The sequence below is a fragment of the Lissotriton vulgaris genome, chromosome 9, assembly GCF_964263255.1.
Source record: "Lissotriton vulgaris chromosome 9, aLisVul1.2, whole genome shotgun sequence".
Taxonomy (NCBI): Eukaryota; Metazoa; Chordata; class Amphibia; order Caudata; family Salamandridae; genus Lissotriton; species Lissotriton vulgaris.
Window position 1 is genome coordinate 1,075,409,980 of NC_141697.1, and position 26,976 is coordinate 1,075,436,955.

At 45.1% G+C, this 26,976-nt stretch overlaps 1 protein-coding gene across 4 annotated transcripts in view; it reads left to right on the forward strand.

Moving 5' to 3' along the window:
* Nucleotides 1–26,976, forward strand: part of PXK (PX domain containing serine/threonine kinase like) — a 363,685-nt gene that overhangs the window by 206,476 nt on the left and 130,233 nt on the right. For all 4 annotated transcript variants that reach the window (XM_086939058.1, XM_086939056.1, XM_086939057.1 and 1 more), the window contains exon 8: nucleotides 13,577–13,681. In XM_086939058.1, coding sequence (XP_086795184.1) covers nucleotides 13,577–13,681 — 105 coding nt within the window. The remainder of the gene's footprint in view (nucleotides 1–13,576; nucleotides 13,682–26,976) is intronic.

Consider the following 26,976-nt stretch of genomic DNA (forward strand, 5'->3'; position numbering starts at 1 on the left):
ATCGGGCGGTATGAGGTGCATTCTGTCGGCGGTTTTCCGGGCTTGGGTATTGCTACAATCGTCGCTGTGCGTTGGTCCAGCGGTAGCTCTAGTCTGTCTCTACTCTCTAAATACATAGCTAGCAGCGGGGCACTGAGGTCCTCCGCCATGGACTTGTACCATTCTACCGGTATTCCATTCGGGCCCAGTGCTTTACCTGACTGTAACGCCTGGATTGCCAGCTGGATTTCATCCCCCGTTGGGCCTAGTTCTAGTGCGTCGCTATCCTCCTGAGTTATGCTAGGTATGGTAATGTCAGCAAGTGTTGCCCTCGCCATTTGTTGTGTGACCCTCCGTCCCGGTGTATAGATGTCCTGATAATGATGAGCCAGTTCGCCCACTATTGCTTCCGGGTGTACCAGTGTTCGCCCATTCTCCGTATTGATTCTATGGATACCTCTCACTCCACTCCCTCTCTTGTCCAGCCACGCCAGCATTCGCCCCGCTTTGTCGCCCACATCATAGATTCTGTGTCTAGTGTTCGCTATGTATCCCTTCTCTGTCGTTTTGAGGTGGGCTAGGTATTGTTGCTGCCGGAGCGTGAGCGTGTGTGTCGTGGTCGGGGAGGGGTCTGCCCTATGAGCGTTATTGGCCGCATCCAGTGCAAGTTCTAGGTCTGTAAGTTCCTTCCGTGAGTCCCGTTTGTGTCCCGTAATCGCAGCGATGGCCGCCCCCCTGAGAACCGTTTTGTACGCCTCCCATAGTACGGAGGGTGACTCCACTGTGCCCGTGTTTTCATTAAAATACAGAGACGTTGCCAGTTTGAGTTTTTTCCGGATCTTGGGGATTTTCAGGAAGTTGGGGTAAATTGGGTATGGTCGTGCATTTCGTTTCCCTCCGGTGGTCAGTGATAGGACAATCGGAGAGTGGTCTGAAACCCCCCTGGGGAGTGTGTTTAATTTTTCTACCATATCCAGCCCAAGCCCAACGTCATGAAGTAGTCTATGCGAGATAAGCTGTTGTGTACCGCTGAGTAGTAGGTGTAGTGAGTGGTTTCTGTGTGTAGTTGCCGCCCGAGATCCACAAGGCCCATTGCTTCCACAAAGCCTGACAGTGGTGCAGTGCCTCGCGGCCGGGTTCTAGAGGGAAAAGTGTCCTTGAGTGGATCCATGACTGCGTTGAAGTCTCCCCCAACAATCATGTCGCCATCAGGGAGATCAAGAAGGAATTTGCCCAGAGCTGGTAAGGCCACCGAATGTAGGGCTGGTGGAATGTATACTGAAATCACATTTAGGGTCCTGCCCTCCCACTGTCCGTGGATTGCCGCAAAGCGACCCTGATCGTCCGCCACACAATTGGATACCATAAGGGGGGAAGACCGTCTCACCAGTATGCCCGTTCCCCTGGAGCCAGTAGTGAAGTCGGCGTGGATCGCCATTGTGTACCCACGTCTGTCTAAGGCTTTGCAGGTGGATCCCGTGAGATGGGTTTCCTGTAGGAGGACCACATCCGGGTTCTGCCGTTTTATGGCCTGGAGGACCAAGCCTCTCTTGATTTTGTCACCCAGGCCCCGGACATTCCATGTCAGTATGCGCAGTGGGGGAATCGTGCCGGTTGTGGAGGGGCCCTCAGCGGGCGTGCGATTAGGTGGCCTGGCCATTGGGTTGATGAGGAAGTCTGGCGCACAACGCGTGCTGCGGCTTAGCCCACGCTGTGACTATTGTCGTGTCGTGTAGGGGGCCTGCTGATACTAGGGTGATACTACTGTGTAGGTGGTGAGTGATGACTATAAACAAGAATAAACATTTCAACAAATAAACTTCAATCCCTTCCCCCCTCCCTGCTACCCTGCTCCACGGACAAACTCCCGCCCGCATCCCCAACTTTGCAGAGTGCTTCAGCCCTCCCCTAAACCTCTTACTTGCTCGTAGGGTTGGTGAGTCCCCTCCGGGCACTGCCTGTGCCCACCCTACTCAGCTACGTCCGAGCCACGGTTCCGCGGCCCGCACAGTCTCAAGAAACAATACAGGTAAATGTTACACCGGAGCCGCTTGTCCTGAGTCCAATGGATCCCTCTCGAGGTCAGAGTCAAGTTCTGCCTCGCCTCCCAGGTGTTGTCGGTGGGAGGACTGACTGGGCGAAGTCCGTTCATTTTGGTGTCGCGGCTGGTCTCGCTGTGAGCGGTGTCGTCGCCCTGCTGGCCGCCAGCCCTCTAGCCATTCTTGAGCCACCTCCGGCGTGTCGAAAAACCAGGTCTTCCCCTCAGCCACTATCCGAAGTTTAGCCGGGAACATCATGGAGTATGGTAGCTCTCTTTCGCGCAGTGCTTTCTTAACCTCTGTGAAGGATTTACGTCTCCTGGCCACCTCTGCCGTGTAGTCCGGGAAGAACGCTAAGGTTGCATTTTGAATCCGTACCGGTGGCGAGTTCCTCGCCGCCTGTAATATTGCGTCTCTGTCTCTGAAGTTGAAGAGCCGTGCTAGCACCGGTCTGGGACTCGCCCCCGTCTTGGGTGGGCCTCCCGGGACCCTGTGCGCTCTCTCCACTGAAAAGAAGTTCGACAGGCCCTTGGGCTGGAGCTTGTTCTTGATGAGGTCTTCTACATAGAGGTCCATGGCCCCCTTCCCCTCCGTCTCTGGAAGCCCAAGGATACGCACGTTGTTACGGCGTGAACGCCCTTCCTGGTCGTCCAGCTTGTCGTGTAGGAGTTTAGTGACTTTTTGCATCTTTTCCATTGCCAATTGGAGCTCTGAGGTGTCTTCTACGAGTGACTTCGTGACCACTTCCACCTGCGACACCCTCTCCGCCATTTTGTGGAAGTCCGCTCGCAGCAGGGATACTTCTGAAGAGATGGCACCCACCGTGGTTTTTACTTCTGTGAGCGTTTTCATGATGTCTTCCAGCGTTATCGTCGATGTCTTTTCCCCTACCTGGGCCTGGCCCGTGGAGGGTCGCCCTGTAGGTTGTTGCTGCCCCTGGTGACCATAGGCGAATTTATCCAATTTGGTTTGTGCTGATCCGCTCCTGAGGCCTTTTCCCGCCATAGTGCTGGGGCCTGTGGGTGCTCGAGTTATGTTCCAGGCGACCGCGGCCTGTGGGCCGACGGAGGTCACCGAAAGGCGTTATCAGTCAGCCAGGAGTAAGTCCCACTGGTCGGTAGCGCAGAGGTCTAGGAGCCACCGCTGCGTACCGTGTCGTTGTCCCCGGTTGCCTCTCTCCGAGACGGAGCTGTCTCTGCGGTCCCCCCCCTGTTGTTCCGCACTGCCCCGTGATCTGTGCGCTGGACTGGCCGCCGTGCGATGGGCACCGCTGGTGCGTTGACGCTGCTGACGGCGGGCCCGGGGGTTCCCCTTGCGTTCTTCGCTACTGCCCGGTGTTGCGCCGTCCCCCCGGGGCACCTGCCGATTGTCGTTTGTTCTGGCTCTTTGTGTGGGCCCTCCGTCTCCCCGCCTGCATGTGGTGTCTGAGAGTGCCCCCAGTAGCGACGCGGCGCCAGGTATGTCTGTTTTCCGGGGGGGGGGGGGGGGGGGGGGGGAGGGGGGATTTGCTGCAAGGCGAAGTCTCCGTTACTCGTGGCCCAGGCTTGGGTTACACTGACCTCTGCTTCGGTCTGGTCCTGCGTGGCGTAGGCGGCCGCCTATTAGTCACCGGGGGATTCCGCTAGTATTGGCAGGCTTGGTCCGAAGGTAGCGCTGTGCTCCGGGGTGCACCGGGGTGTGATCACTTTTTCCGGCCGGGTCCGTCTCACTTCCGCCGGGGCCGAGACCTTACGCCAGGCCGGTGCCTCGCCTCCCGCTACAGGCCACAGCTCGCCTCTCGATGCTGCTCGGGCTCCGGTGCTCCGATTTTTACGAGATTTGGACCGGCGACACCGCTTGGGTCCCGGACTCGGACGCCGCCGCTTCAGGCGCGCTTGATGGCGGATAAATATGTCGGATTTCTGAAAAGGCTGCAGTGCCCTCGGGAGCTCTCACGCTAAGCGGCCGCCATGCTTGGCTGCTAGCCACGCCCCCCCCTTAGTCAATTTTTGACTAACTTTTTTTTTTACTTTTTGTTGAGTCATTTTGAGGTTTCCTCCTGGTGTGGCAGGGATGTCCTCTTGGAAGGCTGGATTCAAGCCCTGAGGCGCCTCTCACCGCTCAGTGTTGATGACAGACGAACAACTTGTATGCTTTTGGTGCCTCGAGCGCAACCACGATCCGAAGGCCTGCTCTGATTGCTGCGCCATGAACCCGAAGGCCTCCAGGGAGCAATCCCTGAACTCCTGGCAAATCGACATGTGACAGCGCAACGATTCACATCCCAATCGAGAGGAATATCCTGGAAGTGGTCAGGGAGTCAAAGATCATTATCTCACTCGAGTTGTCTGGTCATTTGGGTTAGTTACACCACAAGAAGAAGTCAAAGAGATCTTCGACTTCTCCCTGTCCATCGGCTGATGAGATGAAGGAGCATCAACGTTCGAGGCCTGGCTCCGCAGTGGAGCCAGCGACTAGGCTTGGTCCGCACCGCCCCAAGTTTCTGGGAGCACACTTGCCCAATTAAAAGATCTATGAGGCTATGTGCTTCATATTTGGGCGGCCCGTTCCCTCTGGCGCGCCTTCAGCCACTAAGGGTTAGTGGAGGGCCCCTAATGGATTTGCGCCGGTGGCTCAGCCCCAGTGCCATCCGGACCCCTTGGATCTACAGATGAATCCAGACTGGCAGCCACCGTGACCTTCTCAGGCACTGGTCCCCATCCCGATGCTCCTGGCGCCCACCTGCAAAGTCATCCCAATTCTGATCCTGACTCCGACACAGAGCCGGAGGGGCGTCGCCCACTGCTGACTCGGGTACCAACTGGAGCCATGCCTTCCTGGCCAGAGCCTAAGCCCTATTCTTATGGGATAGAACTCAGGGAGGAGTGGGAGGGGCACTGGACCCTGACGAATACCAGCCTTATGACACAAACATGGACTGGTGTGAGGATTTGGCGGATGCCAGCGGACTGAATTCCTATCCAGATACTGGCTTGCTTTCTCCCTCTACCGTGGCTACAGAGGAGGGAGCAGTGGTGGTGGGAAGGCTGGCAGAGGTCCTGAACCTTAGCTTGCCCTCGGTGGCAGTCAAGACGAACGTGCTTCAAACGCGTAATATGACCGTATTCCGCTCACCCACCTCCCTGAGGGGGAGGGTATTGCTTGGTTATGTATTCACAAGTTACAGAATCTGCGGCTTGAAGCCTTTATCAGATGAACAAGTTGCTTCCCTTCGGTAGCGTTTTATCTGGTAGATAGTGTAGCTGCAGATTCCTTACCGACCCACGCGTCCTCCCTGCTCTATGAATGGATTTCTAGGGACAGGGCTGTTTTCCTTTCAGTGCCCTAGTTTTCCACACCAGGGGTCTGTGTTCTTCGTGGCTCCGCACTCCTGTTGTGGAAATTCGGGAAAAGAAACTGATGTCCACATGCTGGTGTGGCGCCTATATAGGCATCCAGCCCGCCACTTGTGGCACGGATGTCAAATGGAGCCGAAAGATACCACCTATCTGCACAGAGGGGGAACTGCTCTAAAAAAAAAATTCCAGATCCACTCGGACACCTGGAGATAATTCACAAGTTAAAGAATCTGTGGCTAGATAGAGTCTCTACCAGATAATGAGCTATCAAAGGGAAGTAACTTTATCTGTAGTTCAACTCTTTTTATGTACTTTGCTCATTATCTTTAGGTATTCTACATGGATCTGTGTAGTTCATACCTGTTCAAACAAGTCCATAACAGGCTACAGGAAGGAGTGTGGATGAAAAGTGTATCTCTCATCTTGGGGCTATGGTTATAATTTGTTTACAGGTTCCCCATAGTATATGTGTGTAGCCTTTCGTTTATTTAAAGTGCACCAATAAAAAAGCTGTTTTATACATGGGTGCTAAGTAGCTGGTAAGGTTGTCTGGGGTCGTGTACTGAGTGTGTCTCTGAATATCTGCAAGGTATTACAAAAGCAAATTAATTGTGAGCCAGGGAGAACTTAATTGCCCATGCTAAGCTGTCTGGAGAGGAGTCGGAGTTGAAGAAGTCATCCATGTGGCAATATTTCAAACCACATTGGGCCCGGAGCCTTATTTTAATTTTATTGTTAACCTATGGGAAAGTTCTCTGCAAAGTAGATTTTATTTAGGCTCCCTTAAAAGCCTTTTATGCCACACCCTAGGCATATATAACCAGGCAGTGATTCTACTTTGCCCATGTGATAAATCCTTGCTTTTTTTGTACATTCTATAACCATTTTAGCAGACTATACTTGATACCTGTACTTGGAGGCAGGGGTGTATTTTTGTATTTTCTTTTAAAGTAAGCCAAGACATGCCGACTGACGAGCTCAAGTCAGGGCAAAACTGGTTTGGGGTTGCTTGAGTTCTGCTTCAGGGAGGATCTGGTTAACAGTTCAGTATGGATTGTTTCTGTTGGTGTAGGGTCAAGACTGATTTGCTTATGGCTCGATCTAATCTGAGGTGGCATTGTGGATAAAAAACTATGGGTTGGAATGCTACCCCACTCAATTACTTACCAGTGGTTAGAATAATTACAATGTTAATGTTGAGAATGATATGTAGAGAGCACTTACACCGATTGGTTTCATGGCGCTGTAGGAAAAGGCAGTATTCTCTACTCGACCAAACATTAGTTGTAGGCTTGCTTATAGAGCCAGGTTTTAAGTGTTCTTCTGAATTTCATGAGGTCCGGACAGGCTCGGGTTTCCAAAGGGAGGGAATTACAAAGTCTAGGAGCGAGTGTGGCAAATCTGCAGCCTCCTGTGCGCTTCCGTCTGAAGGAGGGGGTGTGGAGAAGAGAGAGGTGGGCTGAACGTAGGTTACGGGTAGGGGTATGCCTGACTATCAGGTTGTTTATAAATTTAGGACTTTTGCCTTGTAAAGATTTAAAAATCAAACATCCAGTCTTGAAAGTGCAACGTTGAGACATGGGGAGCCAGTGAAGCTTCCTAAGTAACGGAGTGGCTGGTTGCCTTCTGGGTTGACTTAGAATCAATCTGTCTGCGTGGTTCTGAACCATCTGCAGTCGCTTTAACAGGTAGAGTGGCATGCCAAGGTATAGGGAATTGGCGTAGTCCAGGTGGGACAGGACAGTGGCTATCACCACCTGGGTGAGGGCCTCTGGCGTGAGGAGACGACGGACCTTTCTTATTTTCCTACTTTGGAAAAAACATTTAGAGACTACAAGACCCACTTGCGTTTTCAGTGAGAGATCGCTGTTTAGTGTGACTCCAAGTGTTTTGGCCGACGGTGAGGGAGAAGGTGGGGAGCCCATCTCTAGAGGCCAGAAGTGTGGGCCCCAGTGCTTGTGGCTGTCCCCTGTGAGTACCAGCTCAGTCTTACCAGGGTTTAATTTGAGGTGATTTGGTCCATCCAAAGTTGGATGAACCTCATGGTAGACTGGAAGTCTCATCCTCCCATCAACTTTTGTGTGTTTGATATCAAGCCATCACCACATTTTTCTTTTTCAAATTTGTGGCAATTTCACTGGAAAGTAGAACTTTAACTTTTAGATCCACCTGTATAATATTTCCAACCTTTAACCAAAGTGAACCAAATATTATGTTGAAATGCAATTTTCATGATGTCTTTTTAAAATACAATTTTGAAAAAAAGCCCTTTACACTCCGAAATTCTCTGTCAAAGAACAACAGAATGGATTCTAGTCAAAAAATAAACATCGCCCATTCAAAATATTCATAAGCATATCCCTGAAAACAAACACTCAACCATCAGTGGTTCCCAACGGCATATGGGTAAGGAAGTGGAGCTGGAGTGAAGGCAAAAGAAATCATACACAAATCAAAGACAAGCCTTCACAACTCCTTCCACACTTCGCACTTCACAGACTGAACCCCATACCTGATCCCTATCCCAGTCCCCAGCAACACTGCGGCAAAACGAATACTCTGATCTCTGTGTCCATAGTCGCCCAGTGCCAGGGTGCAACCCCTTTAGGAAATCCCTGGATGAATCTGCTTCCACAAAAAGAAGATATCTGTTCCCCAGATGTTCCAGTCTTAGACCTGTTGGAAAGCCCTCTCTGCAATATAGCTTTCCCAACCTGTAATAGTCCCCCATTTTTAGGTTATGCCTACAATGCGCATACGCTGTCAGAGAAATCTATTGTTTATGAAAAAAGAACGCTTAAAAACAGGCTTGGAGCCCACCCTTTACTTACCATTGATTGGAATCACGTCACTTACCTTTCCTTCCTTTTAAACCCTTCCATGCGGCCGCGATTCCCCTGGTGTGCTGTAAACAACACGAACAGGGGCGGGCCGTGACGAACCCCAGCTGTCATCAGCACACGAGCACCGTAGTGCATGACGGCTGGGGTTTGTCATCAGCATGGAAGGGGTTAATTGGATAGCACCTCCTACTCCTCCCTGCTTACGCCAGGCCTTCCGCTGTTGGTCCCTACTGTAGAGCATTGCCTGAGTACCGTAACCTGTCTGCTGGCCACAGACTCCTGCTGGTACTTTATTTTTCTTTTCTTCATGCTCTTTCCAAGAGTGCATGTCTCCAGTCTCCTGCCCTTACTTCCCCGACCTCCCTCAAGTTAACCCCCACAGTCTGTTTTATCTGCTCCCAGCCTCCCCCCCCAAGCCTCGTTAATGTTTTTTTGCTTTTGTTTTTTGTTTCATTTATTTATATAGTGAAAGGTATTAAAGCGCTTTACATGAGTACTAGCTACAGGTGGAAACAGTCCTGGTTTCAGCCCTTTCTCGTAGAATTAACAAAAAAGTGCTGTCCACCTAAACATATACATAGATAAATTAATGCTGCGCCTCTGTAATAAGTTTATTTACTTGTCCTTCTAAACATAGTCATAAACTGCTGGCCCTGCATCTGTGCAGAGCCTATTACAAGGCGCACCTATTCGCACTGCCAAACACTCTTTTATCTGTGATTGAACCTATTCCTTTTTTACCAGATCAAACGTTCCATTTATCCTGCTTTTTTGCGACCCCAAATAGCCTGCAAGATTGGTCAAATAGTTACGCGCTCACTGCTGACATCTGGCGTGCTAGTCACGCCCTTGAAACAGGGAAAATAGCAAAAAACACAGTTGATGGACAAAATGTAGAACAATGTCATACATTCACCCCAGTACAAGGATCTGGGCCTAAATCCATAGTTTCTTTGCACTCCACACCACCCTGGGTTAGACACTGGCTATATGCAAATCAGCTCTGACCCTGTGCCTCATGGGAACAGTCCAGTCCGAACTACCAAGCCATGTCTTTCCCAGACCGGAATCAAGCATCCAAGGACCGGTTTCTGGCTATCAGCCTGGATAGCTTGACTCCAGTGGTGTGGAGAGCCTGGGACCTTGAAACAGGGAAGGCCTGGTCAGCCTTTCATCCTTCCGTGGTTGGCAAACTGAGGGCCATGAAAAAGGACAATACCAGCAGCCGTTAGTCACATCTTTTAGAAACTGCAGCATCTGCAGAAAAAAGAGCTGTATAAATAACCAGTTATATTATTATAGAGAAGACACGATTACCACCAGACAGCCTGGTTCTTCTTTTAAGACCCTGACTGTTCTTTTTCAATTCATTTTTTTCATTACTATTTGATTTTGTAAAGAGCAGTGGCTCTCCTTTGGGTTATTTCAGGGCTCTAAGCAGTTTCTTCCGAGTTTGTGTTTTTGTAAGCCTCTTATATTATCTGAAAACACACCGGGGTGGGGGCATCGAGAGGAGGCATTAGTCCCAGGAGCGAGAACAAATCTTGCTTTCAAAGCCTTGATTGGCAGCCTCACAATCTGAAGATTAGACACATTTCAAGTCGATAATTCGGCGCTCCAGCGGCCCGGTGTTTGAGAACACGGGTGAGTTAGGCGCTAGAGGTAACGTAGGCACTATATTTGAAAGTGTAATGCCAATACAGGGGAAAAGCGCACACATACCAATAGAACCCACAAAAACATTGCCCCCAGGTCTCAGGAACTGGGAAAGCAGACTTTTGGAGAACCGTCCCTCGGAGTCCCTCCCAGAGACTCTTAAACGAATGGCGGTCATTTAACAATACCTGTTACACCATACCATATCCTGCTGGAATACTTAAACGTTGGTCTATGCTTTTGTTCGCTGTTATTTTTTATGTGTTCCTCACTTTGTTTAAGTATATTTATTCATTTGTACAGAGCTCTGATACCCTTGGGTCATCACGTCCGCCCTTTATAAAACACCCAATTATTATATATATATTTTTTTAACTCAGCACTGATTTAGCGAGGTGGTCCACCCTACAACCAGAATAGAGACACGGGCAGGGATGGGTCGTCCTGAGTTACTGAACTGCTTCTGAAAACGCTCCCAGATATAATTTCCAAGCAGCACCAGGCTTGCAGAATATTGTTATCTGATCATTTTCTGACACATTTCAAACTTCAATCTTTTCATAAATTTGGGGTTTATATGCCTTGATCTGCATTTCACGGTGACTGATCACCTGTTTAGATTCCACTAAGTGCAGCTTTCGAGCATATACCGTTGAGGCAGGACGGACCTTTCTGTATTTCCGAACAGGAGAAACCTATTGGATTTGCCAATGCTTGTCATGACAAAGTACCTGGATCCATATATGTAAAGAACATAATTGTAGCTTCTCCCACTATAACCATTTTTTCCGGATAGCCTGGCGTATGATCTGATATTTCAAATCCTGAGACTGCACCCGCAGCATTACTGCCCCTCCACCAACAGAAGTATCACCTCCACGTCTCGGGGATAGTCACCCGACTGTGTGCCCGTTCCCAACAAGTCACCCAGAACAGCCTACATGCAGACATAGAGAGCGTGAGTCTGTATCGCTTCAGGCTCTCCCAGCACTATAAAGTTGGCTCATCGCTGGGTGTTTTTCAACGAATGTATGACGTTACAACGAATTCCGTTGCAACGCATGCCTTTACCACGCATGCGTTACAACGGAATTCGTTTACCACGCATAACCTTTACCTCGACTATTTGCGTGGTGACGTCATACGTCGTTAAGAGGAAACGGAATTTTTTTCCGTTTTCTCTTTAACGACGCTGATTATGTGCAAATTCCGTCGTGACTTCTGGTGAGTTTTTTTATTTGGGGGGAGACCCCCCAAACCCCCCTTTTTTTACTCTTTACCTTTACCACATATGCCTTTACTACAAACATCGTAGTAAAGGTATGCGTGGTAAAGGCTTTAGTGGTAACCACGCATGCGTTGTACTGCATGCGTGGTTAAAGATTTCGTGGAAACGGCTTCGTTGAAAAGGCCGTTTCCCTTTTTCAACTAGCCCACTTTTGATTCTAGCTTCAACATGATCTCCGTTGGGCTTTGTCTTACCCTGTCCTGTGCTCCACAGACAGCACTCTTTCAGTATGGCCCCGTAGCTGCTTCGCCACACTCTGAAACTAACTTCTTAACTTTCTCCAGGTATTCTGTTTTCAAATTGGAGATGGAACTTAAAGTGCCTCTCCATCCTCTAAGGGTCCAACATACAGGTATATGTATGTCCTTAGTGGATTATGAGGATCTCACAGAAGGCATGCCACTTTGGTACATCCTCATTTCCATCCGGAATGGAGTGAAGAATGGGAGGTGAGGGGACAATGTCTGGATAACTTTCTAGTGATCTTCACTACTCTGATTCTCCCTTCCAAGTTCCAGTACTTGCAAGGCCATCCACCCACCCCATGGTCTCTTCAACCGCTAACAGGTTGTGTGATTGGCATGGGCAGGAGGTTGTGTTTCACAAGTGCCTGCAGCGGGCGGGCCGTATTAGAGAATAGGACTAGAAAGAGAAGGGTGGCTGGATCAAATAGGTGGGGCCTGTCACATGTACCTAAGTACTGGAACAATGAAGGGAGAAATGAAGATTGTCTGTAATAAGTAATTTAAGTAAACCAATATTAGGCCATCCTTCCAAGAACAGTTACGAGGTATGCACCCCCTATTATAACACAGTTATGTTCAGTAGGCAAAATCGTGTAACAGTTGTGGACGTAAACTGTGTGCGGAGACATTTCCTTTCAGCGACCCAACCACATCCTCTGCTCATATTGAGAAATTCTTTATTTGAAATGTCAAAATTGGTATTTTGCAATGTTGACCAATAACATGGCACGTGCATTCTGTCCGAATGTCGAGCAGTTCACATTTGCGTACTGGAACTGCGTTCTACACTGACCTTAATTCTACGGGCCATGTGTATAAAGATTTTTGTCTTTTTTTGCTGCGTATTCTGTTTATTCGCTTTGTTGTATTTCCTGCTGCATTGGAATTTAGTTTTAACTTCCTGGGACTGTGTGAAAATGTTGCTGACTGGTTGCATCTCCTGCTGTTATTTTAAGTTTAGCACTTTTCAGAGCATAACTAATGTAATGTCTTGTAGCTGTGTCCCTGGCAAGCTTTAGATGTTGATGACTTGTGTCTGTGAAAGTTAAGTACCGTACCACAGCAGCATGCATCTACAACTCTACAACTTCACAACTATAACTTTACAATAACAGTACTGAAACTCCAACACGACACAATGTAAGAATAATAAGTATAAACACCAGATTTGCCACTTCAACCGCACCACAGCCTCTATCATTATAATGCCACACCATATACCAAACGGTGCCACATGACGCCACAACACTATAACTATAGAAATACAACTACAAGATGACAAATATACAACAAAACCGTACTACGTACTAAATCTGCAACCGTATAATAGAACACTACTGTTCAAACACTACGGCTTAAAGACTGCAAATCGGAGTATGTCAACATCACAGTTACAAGAGGTGAGGTGTGTCACAACGGCCAGAGCGGCTGATTCCGGGGCTCGAGGTTCGATTCCCGGCGGCAGCTCAGCCCAGCATCATGAGACTCTGGGCAATAGCTCACTTAATCTCCCCAATGGCCACCAGCACCTGGAAAACGTTAGGGGTGATGAGTCACACATTACAAATCTGGAATTATTATTATTATTATATTACGACACTGTGCCACTACAATTGCAACACTGCAGTTGCAACCATCACTACAACCACAATCCTTATTCATTCTAACATGCCAATATCTACATGTATCTATGTGCATTAAGACCCTAGTTCACTGGACAGAGTTAACCCTTTCAGCTCAGCTTTTAGTGTTTTATATCTATTCTGTAGACGTATATGTGGTATCGACTTGTAGTGAAAATATTTTTTAAATGAACCCTCAACTACGGCACCACAGTTACTAGAGTGCAACAGCGTAGCTACAAATTTGAATTGCTACATGTGTGTCCTTATCCCCGGATTGCCTGAATTATCCAGTATTTGGGTGTCTTTCATAGATTCACATGCCTGAATCATTCCCCGTCGCCGAGACGGAATGATTCAGGCATGTGAATCTATGAAAGACACCAATACTGGATAACTGCTGTTACAGGTAAGTAACGCATTTCTTACAGCTATCCACTGGGTCTCTTGGCCAACCATAGGCGAACAACACTGTTGCATGATGATATGATAATCCATTGCGTTTGTTAATGCTTTTGCTTTACTTGCATAATTCGACAATTAAGGTGAATGTTTTTATTCCACAGCATCCCTACATCTACCCAATAACATTTGCAACAGCCAGTGACTCCTCTGCTCTGGTAATCCGAATGTTCAGTGAAAAAGGAACGCTAAAGGATCTCATCTACAAGGTAGGGTGCACCCGCAGCTTTTTACCTGTCTATATTTTCATGCCATCCTTTATTTTATATGATGTCTGTATGTTACTAAAGAGCTCTTTGAACTTGTAGAAGAATATGAAATGTCCTAGCTAACTTGAAAGAGAAATTGCGTTCTATTTAAATCGTGGAGGCAAAGATTAGGCATAAGCAGCATCTTTTGTCTTTATTTTCTCATCCACCATGTAACTCATTGCAGCATGAGAAAACACAATTAAAAAAATCTTAACCCCACAACTCCAATGAGTCCATTATGCAAACATTGTGTCCATTTAACATTTGAGACATCCTTATACAATCCCTCAGGATCTCTTCTTTCTTTTTGCAAAGTGCTTAACTGCCAGGTAGGTTCTACCATCATTACTCCTGTTTTGGATTCACCCCTGTCACAAAAGAGAGCGTGCGTCACACATTCACCAAATAATAGAATGCACTGCATAGTTTCATCAAGTTCAGTATCCAGAGATGCAACGTCAACAAACTCATTAATACGTTTTAGTATTGAATCATTTGTATATCGGTATTGAATGACACATAAACCTATATACTTACTCCTTACAAGGAGATTCCCTATCTCTGGTTGGGAATAAGGCATGGGCCAAACTCCAGGTGGGTAAATCCTTGCGTTTGTGTCCCTGTTACAACTGAAACTTGCCAATGGCTAGGTGATTAGGGAAGGTCAAATCTAATTCATCACCAGAGCAGCCACTCCTGTTAAAGACTTGAAATAATACTTCTTGAAGGTCGATTCTATGACCAATCTTCTGCTCTCATTATGTCCTCTATTCATCCTCTTAAACCAAATCCTTGGACAGCATTACTTCTCGTGTGGAATGAGCCTCGAATGCCTAAACCTGCATAAGCCAACAAATGCACCTTGTGCTATAGGGGGAAGAAACTGCTTTAGACAGTTTCCAAATGGCAATCAACTACAAACATCCATGTGCATTTTACCATACAAAGCTTAGGAATATCTGGAAAGGCCTGCTACAAAATGGACCTGTAATTGGATTTCGTTCTTTGTGCAGTAGTGAATGTTACCCCATCTGAAATATCCAGGGCTCGCACATATGAAAACCTGTGACATTGAACTAAATATAAAAGCATGAACATTTTGGCGAAAGTTCCTTACAAATAAGAGGTTTCTTTTAAGGCGATAAAGGGAAGATATTAAAACTATATTACTGTCCCAAAAGTTGGAATGTCTCAGCTCTGGTGAAAAAGACAACCTAATATCTCAGATGAGTTTGCATATCACTGGCAGCTCGCTCATTGGAGAATGTCCTGCTGAGGTGACGTACTTAAAGGAAGTAATTGTCGTATAAGATGTACTTGACTTGGCTAGTTCCGAAAGGAAATTTAGGATGTGCACTACCTCTGTTCCCAAATGATCCAGGATTACCAGCTCCCCCCGCACCAAACCCCAACGTGACTATCTTCACCAGGCAGAGCAATACCGCTTGACGGTACCCTTTGATCAGGTTTTTTTTGACTGAACAAGGAAGCTGTCTAGCCAGAAAGACCAGGATTGAACAGCATATCTTTTAATCGTCCGTGTTGTAAGATTTGATGATGTATTCAGCATTTGCTGGTGCAGGAGACTCTGTACGTCCATCAGAAAGGATGGAAACTCATGGAGAGGGATCAATAAATCCCAGGAAAGTTGAGAAGAACTGGAAACCAGACTTTAGATCTCCAGACCAGTGTTCTCAAAATCAGATCAACAGACTGCTTAGATTCTTCGGATGCCTTCCATTGGAAAGGGTAGAAAGGCATAGTATGCGCTCTTCTACAGTCCTGCAGGAATGCATGTACTTCTTATGCATGGGGATCAGTCTCCGGCTCAAGTAACAGTGCAGTTGAAGGGTCATATGTTTTGCAAAGAGATCAACCTCAAAAGTACCCCACCTCCTTATTTGCTGAAAGACTCCTGTGTCAAATTTCCAGTGTCTGGAATCGCAAATGTACTTGGAATCTCCAGGTGGAGAAGTGTGGCTCAATGGTTAGAGCGGCAGACCCTGATGCAGAGGTCTAGCCCGGGACCAGGGTTCAATTCCCCGCCTCGGCGGGTCTTGGGCTCACACCACGGACCTGATAATTCTCGCCTCTGTGCCTATTCCAATCATGGAGTCCCACTCGGCAACTCTGGACAATAGCTTGCTTAATCTCCACAACGGCCCCCACAACGCTAAGGATGCCTGGCCTCCACCTTGGGGGTGCCCAGGAGTGGACGCCTCACAGGGAAAGCCAGGATGGGTTCCACAGCGGTATTCGTACAAGCGCCTTGAGACCCTTGCGGGTGAGTAGTGCGCTATACAAGTATCAATTTAGTTAATCACCATGTATTACTGGCTTCGGCAGTACCCACAGTCATTGATATGTTTCATCTGGCAAAAGTGCCAAAAATACTTAGTCAGTTATGCCGGCATCCTGGATCATGAGCCTTCTAAGTAGTGGATGAGCAGGACACAGCACATTGACTTTTCCTTGGTAAAGTTGTTGATGGCTGCAACTTCTAACGGTTTCCTTCGCTAATTGATGTTTTCTTAACTCCCTATCTGAGTACCTGCCTTGAAAAAAATAACATTGCATAAATCATATATACAGCTATACAGTTACGCAGAGTGTAATATACTATTTATTATTATTGTTGGGGGAGGGTAGGTGCATCACCTCTTGTAATAGCCTCTCCCCACACTTAACAAGTGTGATCAATAGCATATTACACTCTGCATGTCTGCTTATGCAGTATATATTACATAGTTGGGTGTTTTTAGGCACAAAATGCAGCGGCATAAAAACCCATATATCAGAGGGAACCGTGAAATATGGGAACTATTTTGTGGTTCCTTGTGAAATATGGGTTTCATCGTTATAATGACAACCCTGAAGCCACTCTGTAGACTTTCAATATTGTCAGGGCTACTAGGATGGTGTAGCATGGAGGGCCAAATTATACGGAAAGGTTATGTAAATTATACACAAAAAAGAGCAAATTATGTAGCACTTTTTCTGGCAGAATTATTTTCATCAATGTGAGGTAGAAACAACATTTGTGACATTTGCACATTATGTAGCAAATGCAGTAAATCCAGAATTATATGGTAAGCGCCACAGCTTCACCAGTTTTATCAGGTAAGCTGTAAGATTTGAAGGCCTGTTTACAAACAATGCTGTATGCCTCCGCTAGTCTGCAGTGCAGGTTACCGCTGTGGAGGCAGGGAGGCAATAGATAATCAAATATAAGTTGTCCTCTTTTAGTAACTCACTACCTGTTATCCCACAGCTATGTAATAAATGCATACGTTGAGATGCGTGAAGGGCAAGCACTGGGTTGTATGCCTGATGGGCGTGATAGAAAATGCAAAAAAAACGTATTTGGTGTTGATAGGTGCACACTACCTCATTACATACATTACCTTGGTCTCTTATTAAGGATTTAGGTGGAGCAGGCTGCCTGCCATAATGATCCGAAGTGCAGTGCTACCTTTCCCGTTTATTGTTCGTGAGGGAAAAGCATACGCTACCTAGGTTACGAGCGCTTTCGGGACCCGCATTCATTCACAGTTTCGTGAATCATACCAGCAGGGATTTGTGTCATATGATGTAGCGCTGAAGCAATGTGTAACTTTATGCAACGCGGCCTGTGTGACTGCAGCTCGTGAATGCCTCTGCTGGAAAACGGAACTATATCTTGGTCAAACAAACTATATCTTGGTCAAACAAACAAACAAGCATTTACAATGCAATGGTCTCGGCAATATTATAGGTAGAGCTATTGGCATTGCTCATTATTTTTTTTTTTTTTTTGTATCCCTAAATAAATGGCATTGTCATTTATATTGGTAATAGCTTAATTGCTTGCATATGCGAGAACTATTGCATTAGCAGAGAGAGTGAGGTAGTGAAATAGAGAGAGAGTGAGGTAGTGAGAGAGAGAGTGAGGTAGTGAAAGAGTGAGGTAGTGAGGGAGAGGGATGTACTGAGGTAGTGAGATAGAAACAGAAAGTGATGTTGTGAGGTAGTGAGATAGAGAGAGAGTGAGGTAGTGAAAGAGAGAGTGAAAGTGACTTAGTGAGATAGAAAGAGAGAGCGTGAGGTAGTGAGATAGAGAGAGAGTGAGGTATTCAGTTAGAGAGAGTGAAGTTGTGAGTTATCAAGATTGTGAGTGAGTTAGTGAGAGAGTGATGTAGTGAACTTTTGAGAGGGTGAGTCATGATATAGTGAGGTAGTGAGAGTGAGATAGTGAAATAGAGATAGATAGAGTGAGGTAGTGAGATAGAGAGAGAGTGAGGTGGTGAGATAGAGAGATAATGAAGTTGTGAGGTAGTGTGATAGAGAATGATGTAGTGAGCGAGTGAGGTATGTAGAGATAGTGATGTAATGTGGTATAGAGAGAGATACTTAGTGAGGTAGTGAGATTGTTATGCTGTGAGATAGAGAGATGTGAGTAGTGAGGTAGAGAGTGAGTTAGTGAGAGAGAGTGAAGTAGTGAAAGAGATAGTGAGTTAGTGAGAGAGAGAGTTAGTGAGAGAGAGAGTGTGGTAGTGAGAGAGAGAGAGAGTGAGTTAGGGAGAGAGAGTGAGGTAGTGATAGAGAGAGAGCTAACAACACACACATACAGACCCACCCACACAGAGCCATACACACACAAAGTCTATTACCCACACACACATACAGAGCCACACATACAGAGCCACCCAGACACATACACAGAGCCACAGACATACACATACAAAGCCACTGACTTACACACATACAGAGCTAGCCACACACATACAGAGCCACCGAACATACATACTGAGCAAGCCACATAAACATACTGAGCCACCCATATACACACACAGAGCCACCCATGCACTTATTGAGCCACACACACATGGAGCTACACACACACAGCCACACACATAGAGCTACACAGACACACACAGCCCACACATACTGAGCCACACCCACACACAGATTCACACACACATACAGAGCCACACCCACACACAGATCCACACACACATACAGAGCCACACACACACACAGCCACACACACAGAGCACGAAGACACCACGGCCCATGTTGGACCTACAAAAGAGAGAATAAACATAAGATTAGCAAAAATAAAAATATGGCTTACCTCTAACATAAAAAAACAGCAACACTACATACCCGTCAGCACAACTTCGTGCACAGTAGTGCACACAGCTGCAGGGAGAAGCCACGGGCCATGTTGGACCTAGAAAAGAGAGAAAAAACATAGGATTAGCAAAATCGAAAAGATAGCTTACCTCAAACTGCAAAAGAGCAGCATATCGGAACCACTTCGTGCACAGCGGTGCACATCGCTGCAGGGAGATGCCCCGACCATGTTGGACCTAGAAAATAGAGAATAAACATAAGATTAGCAAAAAAAAACAAAATGGCTTACCTTTAACCGAAAACAACAGCAACATACATACCCGTCAGCACAACTTTGTGCACAGTAGTGCACACAGCTGCAGGGAGACGCCACGGGCCATGTTGGACCTAGAAAATAGAGAATAAACATAAGATTAGCCAAAAAACCCAAAATGGCTTACCTCTAACCGAAAACAACAGCAACATACATACCCGTCAGCACAACTTTGTGCACAGTAGTGCACACGGCTGCAGGGAGACGCCACGGGCCATGTTGGACCTAGAAAAGAGAGAAAAAACATAGGATTAGCAAAAAAAACCAAAATGGATTACCTCTAACCAAAAACAACATCAACATACATACCCGTCAGCACAACTTCGTGCACAGTAGTGCACACAGCTGCAGGGAGACGCCACGGGCCATGTTGGACCTAGAAAATAGAGAATAAACATAAGATTAGCAAAAAAAACCAAAATGGATTACCTCTAACCAAAAACAACATCAACATACATACCCGTCAGCACAACTTCGTGCACAGTAGTGCACACAGCTGCAGGGAGACGCCACGGGCCATGTTGGACCTAGAAAAGAGAGAAAAAACATAGGATTAGCAAAATCGAAAAGATAGCTTACCTCGAACTGCAAAAGAGCAGCATATCGGAACCACTTCGTGCACAGCGGTGCACATCGCTGCAGGGAGACGCCACGGGCCATGTTGGACCTAGAAAAGAGAATAAACATAAGATATTAGCAAAAAAAACCAAAATGGATTACCTCTAACCAAAAACAACAGCAACATACATACCCGTCAGCACAACTTCGTGCACAGTAGTGCACACAGCTGCAGGGAGACGCCACGGGCCAGGTTGGACCTAGAAAAGAGAGAAAAAACATAGGATTAGCAAAATCGAAAAGATAGCTTACCTCAAACTGCAAAAGAGCAGCATATCGGAACCACTTCGTGCACAGCGGTGCACATCGCTGCAGGGAGAAGCCACGGCCATGTTGGACCTAGAAAAGAGAGAATAAACATAAGATTAGGAAAAAAAAAACAAAATGGATTACCGAAAAACAACAGCAACATACATACCCTTCAGCACAACTTCGTGCACAGTAGTGCACACAGCTGCAGGGAGACGCCACGGGCCATTTTGGACCTAGAAAAGAGAGAATAAACATAAGATTATAAAAAATAAAAAAAATGGCTTACCTCTAACCGAAAACAACAGCAACATACATACCCTTCAGCACAACTTTGTGCACAGTAGTGCACACGGCTGCAGGGAGACGCCACGGGCCATGTTGGACCTAGAAAAGAGAGAAAAAACATAGGATTAGCAAAATCGAAAAGATAGCTTACCTCGAACTGCAAAAGAGCAGCATATCGGAACCACTTCGTGCACAGCGGTGCACATCGCTGCAGGGAGATGCCACTGGCCATGTTGGACCTGCAAAAACAAACAAAATGGCTTACCTCTAACCGAAAACAACAACATACATACCCGTCAGCACAACTTCGTGCACAGTAGTGCACACAGCTGCAGGGAGACGCCACAGGCCATGTTGGACCTAGAAAAGAGAGAATAAACATAGGATTAGAAAAAATAAAAATCTAACATCAAAATACAAGCATACATACCGTTGGAAGGAGTACTCGGTGACTTCTTGCAGAGACGATCAGCGCAAAATGGCATTTACAAAAGTACAGCCATTTTCGGAGTTGGGGGCGTGGTTTTGTGGTTCTGAGTGACAGACAACGTCACTGTCTAAAGAACAGCAAAACTCACGCCCCCAAATCCGAAAAAGACGGGGCTAAATTAGAGTGACGCATCTCTCCTCCAATGGCAGGCCTCCGTTTAGGAAGCCAGCCAATGGAGGAGAGACGGGGCAGGGAGGCGGGTTAAACAGCACTACTAAGAAACATTAAATCTCCGACCCCAGACTGCGCAAGCGCAGCCTTTAGGTCCTTGACCTAAAAATACACATTATATATGGCAGTCTTCTCCTACAAACCAACTATATATTCTCAATGTATTTCTTTAAGCTCCTCATGTTAATAACTGTCACAATTAAGTGGAGCAATTTTTTTATAATTTCTAAGAGCACAATTAATTTTTCATTAATAGATGTGTTTTATTTGTTCCATTTTGAATAATGGAGTTTCAGAGCATGCTGTATGCTCATTCATATGTAATCTGCTCTGTGCTGGGCCATTGATATGTGATCACAGTGTCAAAACGGAAGTAGGGACACAGCACCTTTGTCAAGTAGGCAGTAGTCATGCAAGACCCTCACTTTACCTCAACAGTGTCAACAGTCGTAAGAAAGCGTAAGTGACATTTAACTATAATTATTTCACACTGCAAAGACTCCATAGCAAGGTGCGATAGTACAAGAAGGTCGGAACTGGAATACATGCTTATTTTTTTATTTTTACTCAACTATTTTTCTTTTAAAATATGTTTAGGTCTGACGTTCGCCAAAACCTTTTGCTTTTACAAAAATGTTCTATTTAATTTTCTTACATTTAGGGACTTTAAGTGATCCCTCATCATCCATTGGTCTAATATTGTCATTCACATTTTGTTCTACCCACTAGGGTTTACTGCATGGAGCACTTGTTCAGCCCATTGGCTATCTTCGTAGTAAGTGACGGCTTTCCACACTTTCACGAGGATCACAACCTCCGACAAAGTGCTTATCTTAAGTGTAAGGGATTACTATAGCAACGTGTGCTTTTTGAGTCCCCAAAAATATTTGTGCTTTTATTTTATATAGGCGAGGACCCGCAAATTCCTCCAACAATGTAGTTGTACAAAAATTATAATAAATCAAGCATTGGCAAAGCCAAAGGCTGGATGTCTATGGCAGACCCATTAGTTTACCAATGCTTGTTCATGATTGAACTTCAATGCTAACTTTTTAAAGTTGTGTGGGTACAGGAAAGGAAACAAAAAAACTGCTTCACAAAAAATATTACGCATGATTACAATCGACCTGTGATTGACGACATACTCGGCATAGGCCAAGACTTATCCTGCTAAATCAACTGCTTCTAAGCTGCAGGGACTGATCTGCTGTGCTACTGCTCATTTACTCACCTGTTTGTCTGTTGGTGAGTTTATGCGGCTTCAGCTAAAATGTGTACACAGTTCTCTGTGAGTGCTTCCATGCGGCACAAAATAGGACAGTAAGTACGCACCGGTGGAACACTTGCATTAGCACAGGAGGAAAGAGCACATTGTTAATGAAAATAATATGGACTGTGGCACTATTCTCTCTATATTGTAAATAACAAGGACCCCCTGATTAGGTTTGATAATTCGTACTTCAGGGAAAAACTATTGTGTACATAAAATTCATGAAGCAATAATGAGGGTAGTTGCAAAAAAGGAATTCTAAATAGACCAATATTATACAAAAATAAACATCATACAACAATTAAACATATATCCACCTTATATAACAAACCCTCCCTACATGTTTTGGCAATATATCATTTGCAAAACAAGTTACAAAACTAATATATATGTATCTGAGCAGTTGTAGTAACTGCTCAGATACATATATATTAGTTTTGTAACTTGTTTTGCAAATGATATATTGCTAAAACATGTAGGGAGGGTTTGTTGCAACGGAATTTTTATTGGAATATGTCTTGAACTTGTTTCATACAATGACGGTTCATACTATCTCTGCTAATTTTAAAATTGTGTCAATGAATGTATTTTTTATGTTCCGCTATTATGTTTTTCAGGTATAGATTGTGGCTCCTGAGGAAGGCGTTTTTCAGAACGCCGAAACGCGCGTCGAGTATTAATTGCCACTTTTTTCTTTGAATTTTTAATGATTATGTAATGTATCATTGTTTAAGTTTTTTATGTAACAATTTTTATATAAGGTGGATATATGTTTAATTGTTGTATGATGTTTGTTTATTTTTGTATAATATTTGTCTATTTTAACTTGAAAACCGATTAAAAGTGATTTATATATATTTTTTATAAATTGTTAGAATTCCTTTTTTGCAACTACCCTCATTATTGCTTCATGAATTTTATGTACACAATAGCACTATTCTCTCTAACCTGATCTGTGCAGGCTTTGGGTCCCAGGTTCAGTCAATAGTGTCCTAACTATAGACAACATGAAGAAAGCAGCACCCAGTCATAGAAAAGGATGAACATACTCCTGTGGACTTAACATTTTTCAACTAGCGTTGAATGAGGTCGGCGGACCAAAAGCAAATAATGGTTTAAAGGCCCTGTCCCAAAGGCCCTCGCTGTGTATTTTTAGAATTCCCTTGAAACTGCATCAATTGTTGCCAGAGTTGATGTTACCCACACCAAAAATGTGCATAAGAGGGCCTTTGGATCATCCCTCCTCAGCCAGTGGTTCATTTGGGCATCTCATCTCAGTCACTGCTAGAAGTAAATGAATTCAAATTTCAGATCAAGCCACAAGAGTATTTCAGTCTCACTGGGAGCTACTGGCAATTATATGTATTAGATTTTTTTCACTAAAGTATTTTTTTTACCTAGAAGTGATTGTGCATTTAAATGTAATTTTGAGCTTCTAAAACCTTTATGAACACTCATATTGATGTTGCACAAAATCGCATTTTGTATTTCAGTGTGTTGTGTGACTTCAATGTCTTCTCTCTGAACTGACTGATACACCTTAGGTGCTTTTATTGCAGCTTTGCTATAATGAATTCGCTGCAAGATCAACGGCCAACATGTTTTTTGTGTGATCTTATTTGTTGATACACTGAATGCCCTGAAAGCACCTACTATGACTAGGAATGTTAGCACTGATAACTTGCCTACCATCTCCACTGACTGCAACACCATTAGATCGCCCTTCTTACCGTTCTCCATCTCCACATTACCACCCACACGACTCTTGTAATGAAACCAACAGCATAATACATTTTTGGGATATTAAGAAGAGCTCTTAAAAGTTTGTTTTCGGCAACTTCTCGTTGTTTAATATCCTCGAGACCCCAGAGTTCTGCCCCGTAGAGTGCTGCTCTTAAGCCTTTTGCCCTATGTATTTCCAACATGGGGGACAGGGCATGCGCAATCTACGTGTTTGAGTGTCAGAGCACTTTTTTTATAATTTGGAGGGACCATGCCAGGTTGGCACTGATTCTAACGCCTAAATAATCGAAGGCACTAACCTGTTCTAGTTGCTGGCCTTCCAGCAGAACTTTCCCCTTAGCAGATTTATAGTGGTTAAAAGTCATATATTTAGTTTTTGTGGAATTAATTTTTAAGCCCCTGTAATTGCAAGTGTGCAAAAATGTTGTTAAAACATTCTGAATGCCGCTTGGGGTTTTAGATAACAATAACGTATCGTCTGCAAATGGAAGTGAGGGAATTTGCTTGCCTCTCAATTTTGGTGGGTCACCTCCACAGTCGTATAACTCATTACTTAGCTCATTCATGAAAAGGGTAAACATAGTTCGGGCCAGCACCTACCCCTGGCGCACTCCGTCCCCAATTGAGAGGTTTCCAGTCAGTCTCCCATCTTGACCCCATCTGACTCTAGCATAGTTCTCATGGTGTCACCTGAACCTAATTTCCATATAGAAACACAACATGCACACCTCTTAACCCACTCAGGTTGGATTAGTCAGACAATGTTTTGATTCCATTCAATATTCTGACATTACTGCACCCTCACTTGCTAAATTGGAAATAGGTATTTGAAAACCTCAAACACATTGTAATAAGGGATAGCAAAACCAACAGACCTGACTTTAATATACTACCATGCAAACACTGGAACTACACAAATGTTCACAGACTGCATCTGTGCCCTATTTTAATTCCCAACTTTGTAGTATTGCTGTGTATTAGCTCTGGGTCCTGTGCCGTGTTGCATCAAGTGCTTGGCAAATTAAAGCTAGAGGAGGTGCATAGGAGGCATAGAAAGAGAAGGTGCTCATAGGAAGATGCATACCCATGGTTGCATATGTTAACACATTAAAACCAGACCTATTGCCTTTGACAATTCTTGGATTTTTGGGGTTAATTATATGATGTCACGCAGGCAGCTAAAGATTTGTTTACCAAGACCTAAAAGTGCGATGATATGCTGACACATAACCTGGAATTTTGAATTACGTTTTTGATCTTTCTGTGATCTGATGCATTACGTTGGCAGCTAGCGTGGGTATTGTGAAAACATCTCGACACAAAATGAACCATGTTAAGATGATTTAAATAACAGTTTCTGATTTTACTAGCCTTTTCGCCTGGTCACTTCATTTTGTGCATTTGTGTTTAAAACGCCCTTCAGTCAGTTGATCTATAAGGAAAAGCTTAGCTATTCTATTAACACATTTGGCACATTTCAAAACATGCTAAAAACCTCTTCCTCTGGCTGTTTCCTGTGTACAGTCATGTGGGGAAGGGCCGTTGAGTGACCCCAGTGACTCTGTCCTGGTTAGTAAAGGATGTGGTAGTCATTGTCATCATGGCAGTCGTTACTTATTGGCCAACATATGGTGATTCAGGGATTTGTGGAATTCACTGGTGCAAATGCAAGCTATTTCTCAGTCTGTCTACTCGTGTTTTTTTTAAGTGTAATTGCCAGTAAAAGAGAAACTGGCTTCATGAATGGGGGTGAATGGTTTGATGCCCCAGCACCAGAACTCCCGAAGAAATATTGAATGAGGAGACAATTAAAGAATACTGCCCTCTAAACATTGACAAAAAAGCGAAGTCTTTACGTCATTACAAGTCAACCCATGTTGACATTTCTTTGCAAAGCTATTTGTTCGAGTAAGCATGCTTGTGCAAGTCTGGAACCCTTTGTGTGTTTCCCGCTTTGTATTTCTGCTTTTGATATACTTCGTCATCCTTTGATTTCTTTCTCAGACCTTTCTTATGTTGACTCTGCTATTTAAATTCAATGACTGTCAGCAATGTGTTTTTTATAGCTAATAAAAAGTCAATTTTGTCATTCCTTTAAGCTGTTCTGCATTAGTGATATATAGGTTTTGAATATAGAGGTATAATGGTTCTTGGGAAACTGAAGAATTTCAGATTTTTAGACAAGTTAATTTATGATTCTAAGTTCTGTAGCAGATTATATCTCTGCAACTCACACTGTATTCAGTAACATTTGTGTTGTTCAGCTGCCACATTGGCAGAAAAGGATAGTGGTTACAGCACAAGGGACAGAGTCGTGTGCATGTGACCGACCCTGAATCCCTGTGTCTACCTGAAATGACAGGAGCACAGAATATCTGCACCTAGCGCCTAATTTTAGCAGGAGGTTTCGGGCGGGGGAGCCGGGGGGCATCGTGACTCATTTATGGGGACCAGCTCTTTTTTTTTCCTCATCAGTCATTCACTGCAAGCAACTGAGGGAAACCAGCCAAATGGGAAAGAAGTAGGAAGAGAAAAACGGAAAGCCCATTGCAAAAGAAGAACGCTGGAAGCTGTGCGAGTGAGATACAAGGGCAGGGAGAGTCAGATAGTGGTTAGAAGAGGCATGAGGACGATTCAAGACTACACTGCCTGGGTATTCGGTTCGCTGCCATTTCAAACCACTGGCTGCGGGTTTCCAAGCAGATCTTTGGGCATCAGTGCTCTTTCCATTATAATTAAACACTGGATTCAGCCTTCAGTGCTAAGTTCCTTCAGCACCAAGTTCCTTCAGCTATGGCTTTCTAAGATATATACCTCCAACAACATTTGAATATTATTTCAGATCGTTACACATTAATGTACTTAAGTCAGTCGTATCCTCGGGAGCGGTGGAGGAGGGAATTTATAAGGCAAGTCCTTGCAGTTGAATTGAGGTTGCAAGTGCACTAATGCCTGTCAGTGAGTGTTAGATGAACGGTTCTCGAATTACCTTGTTA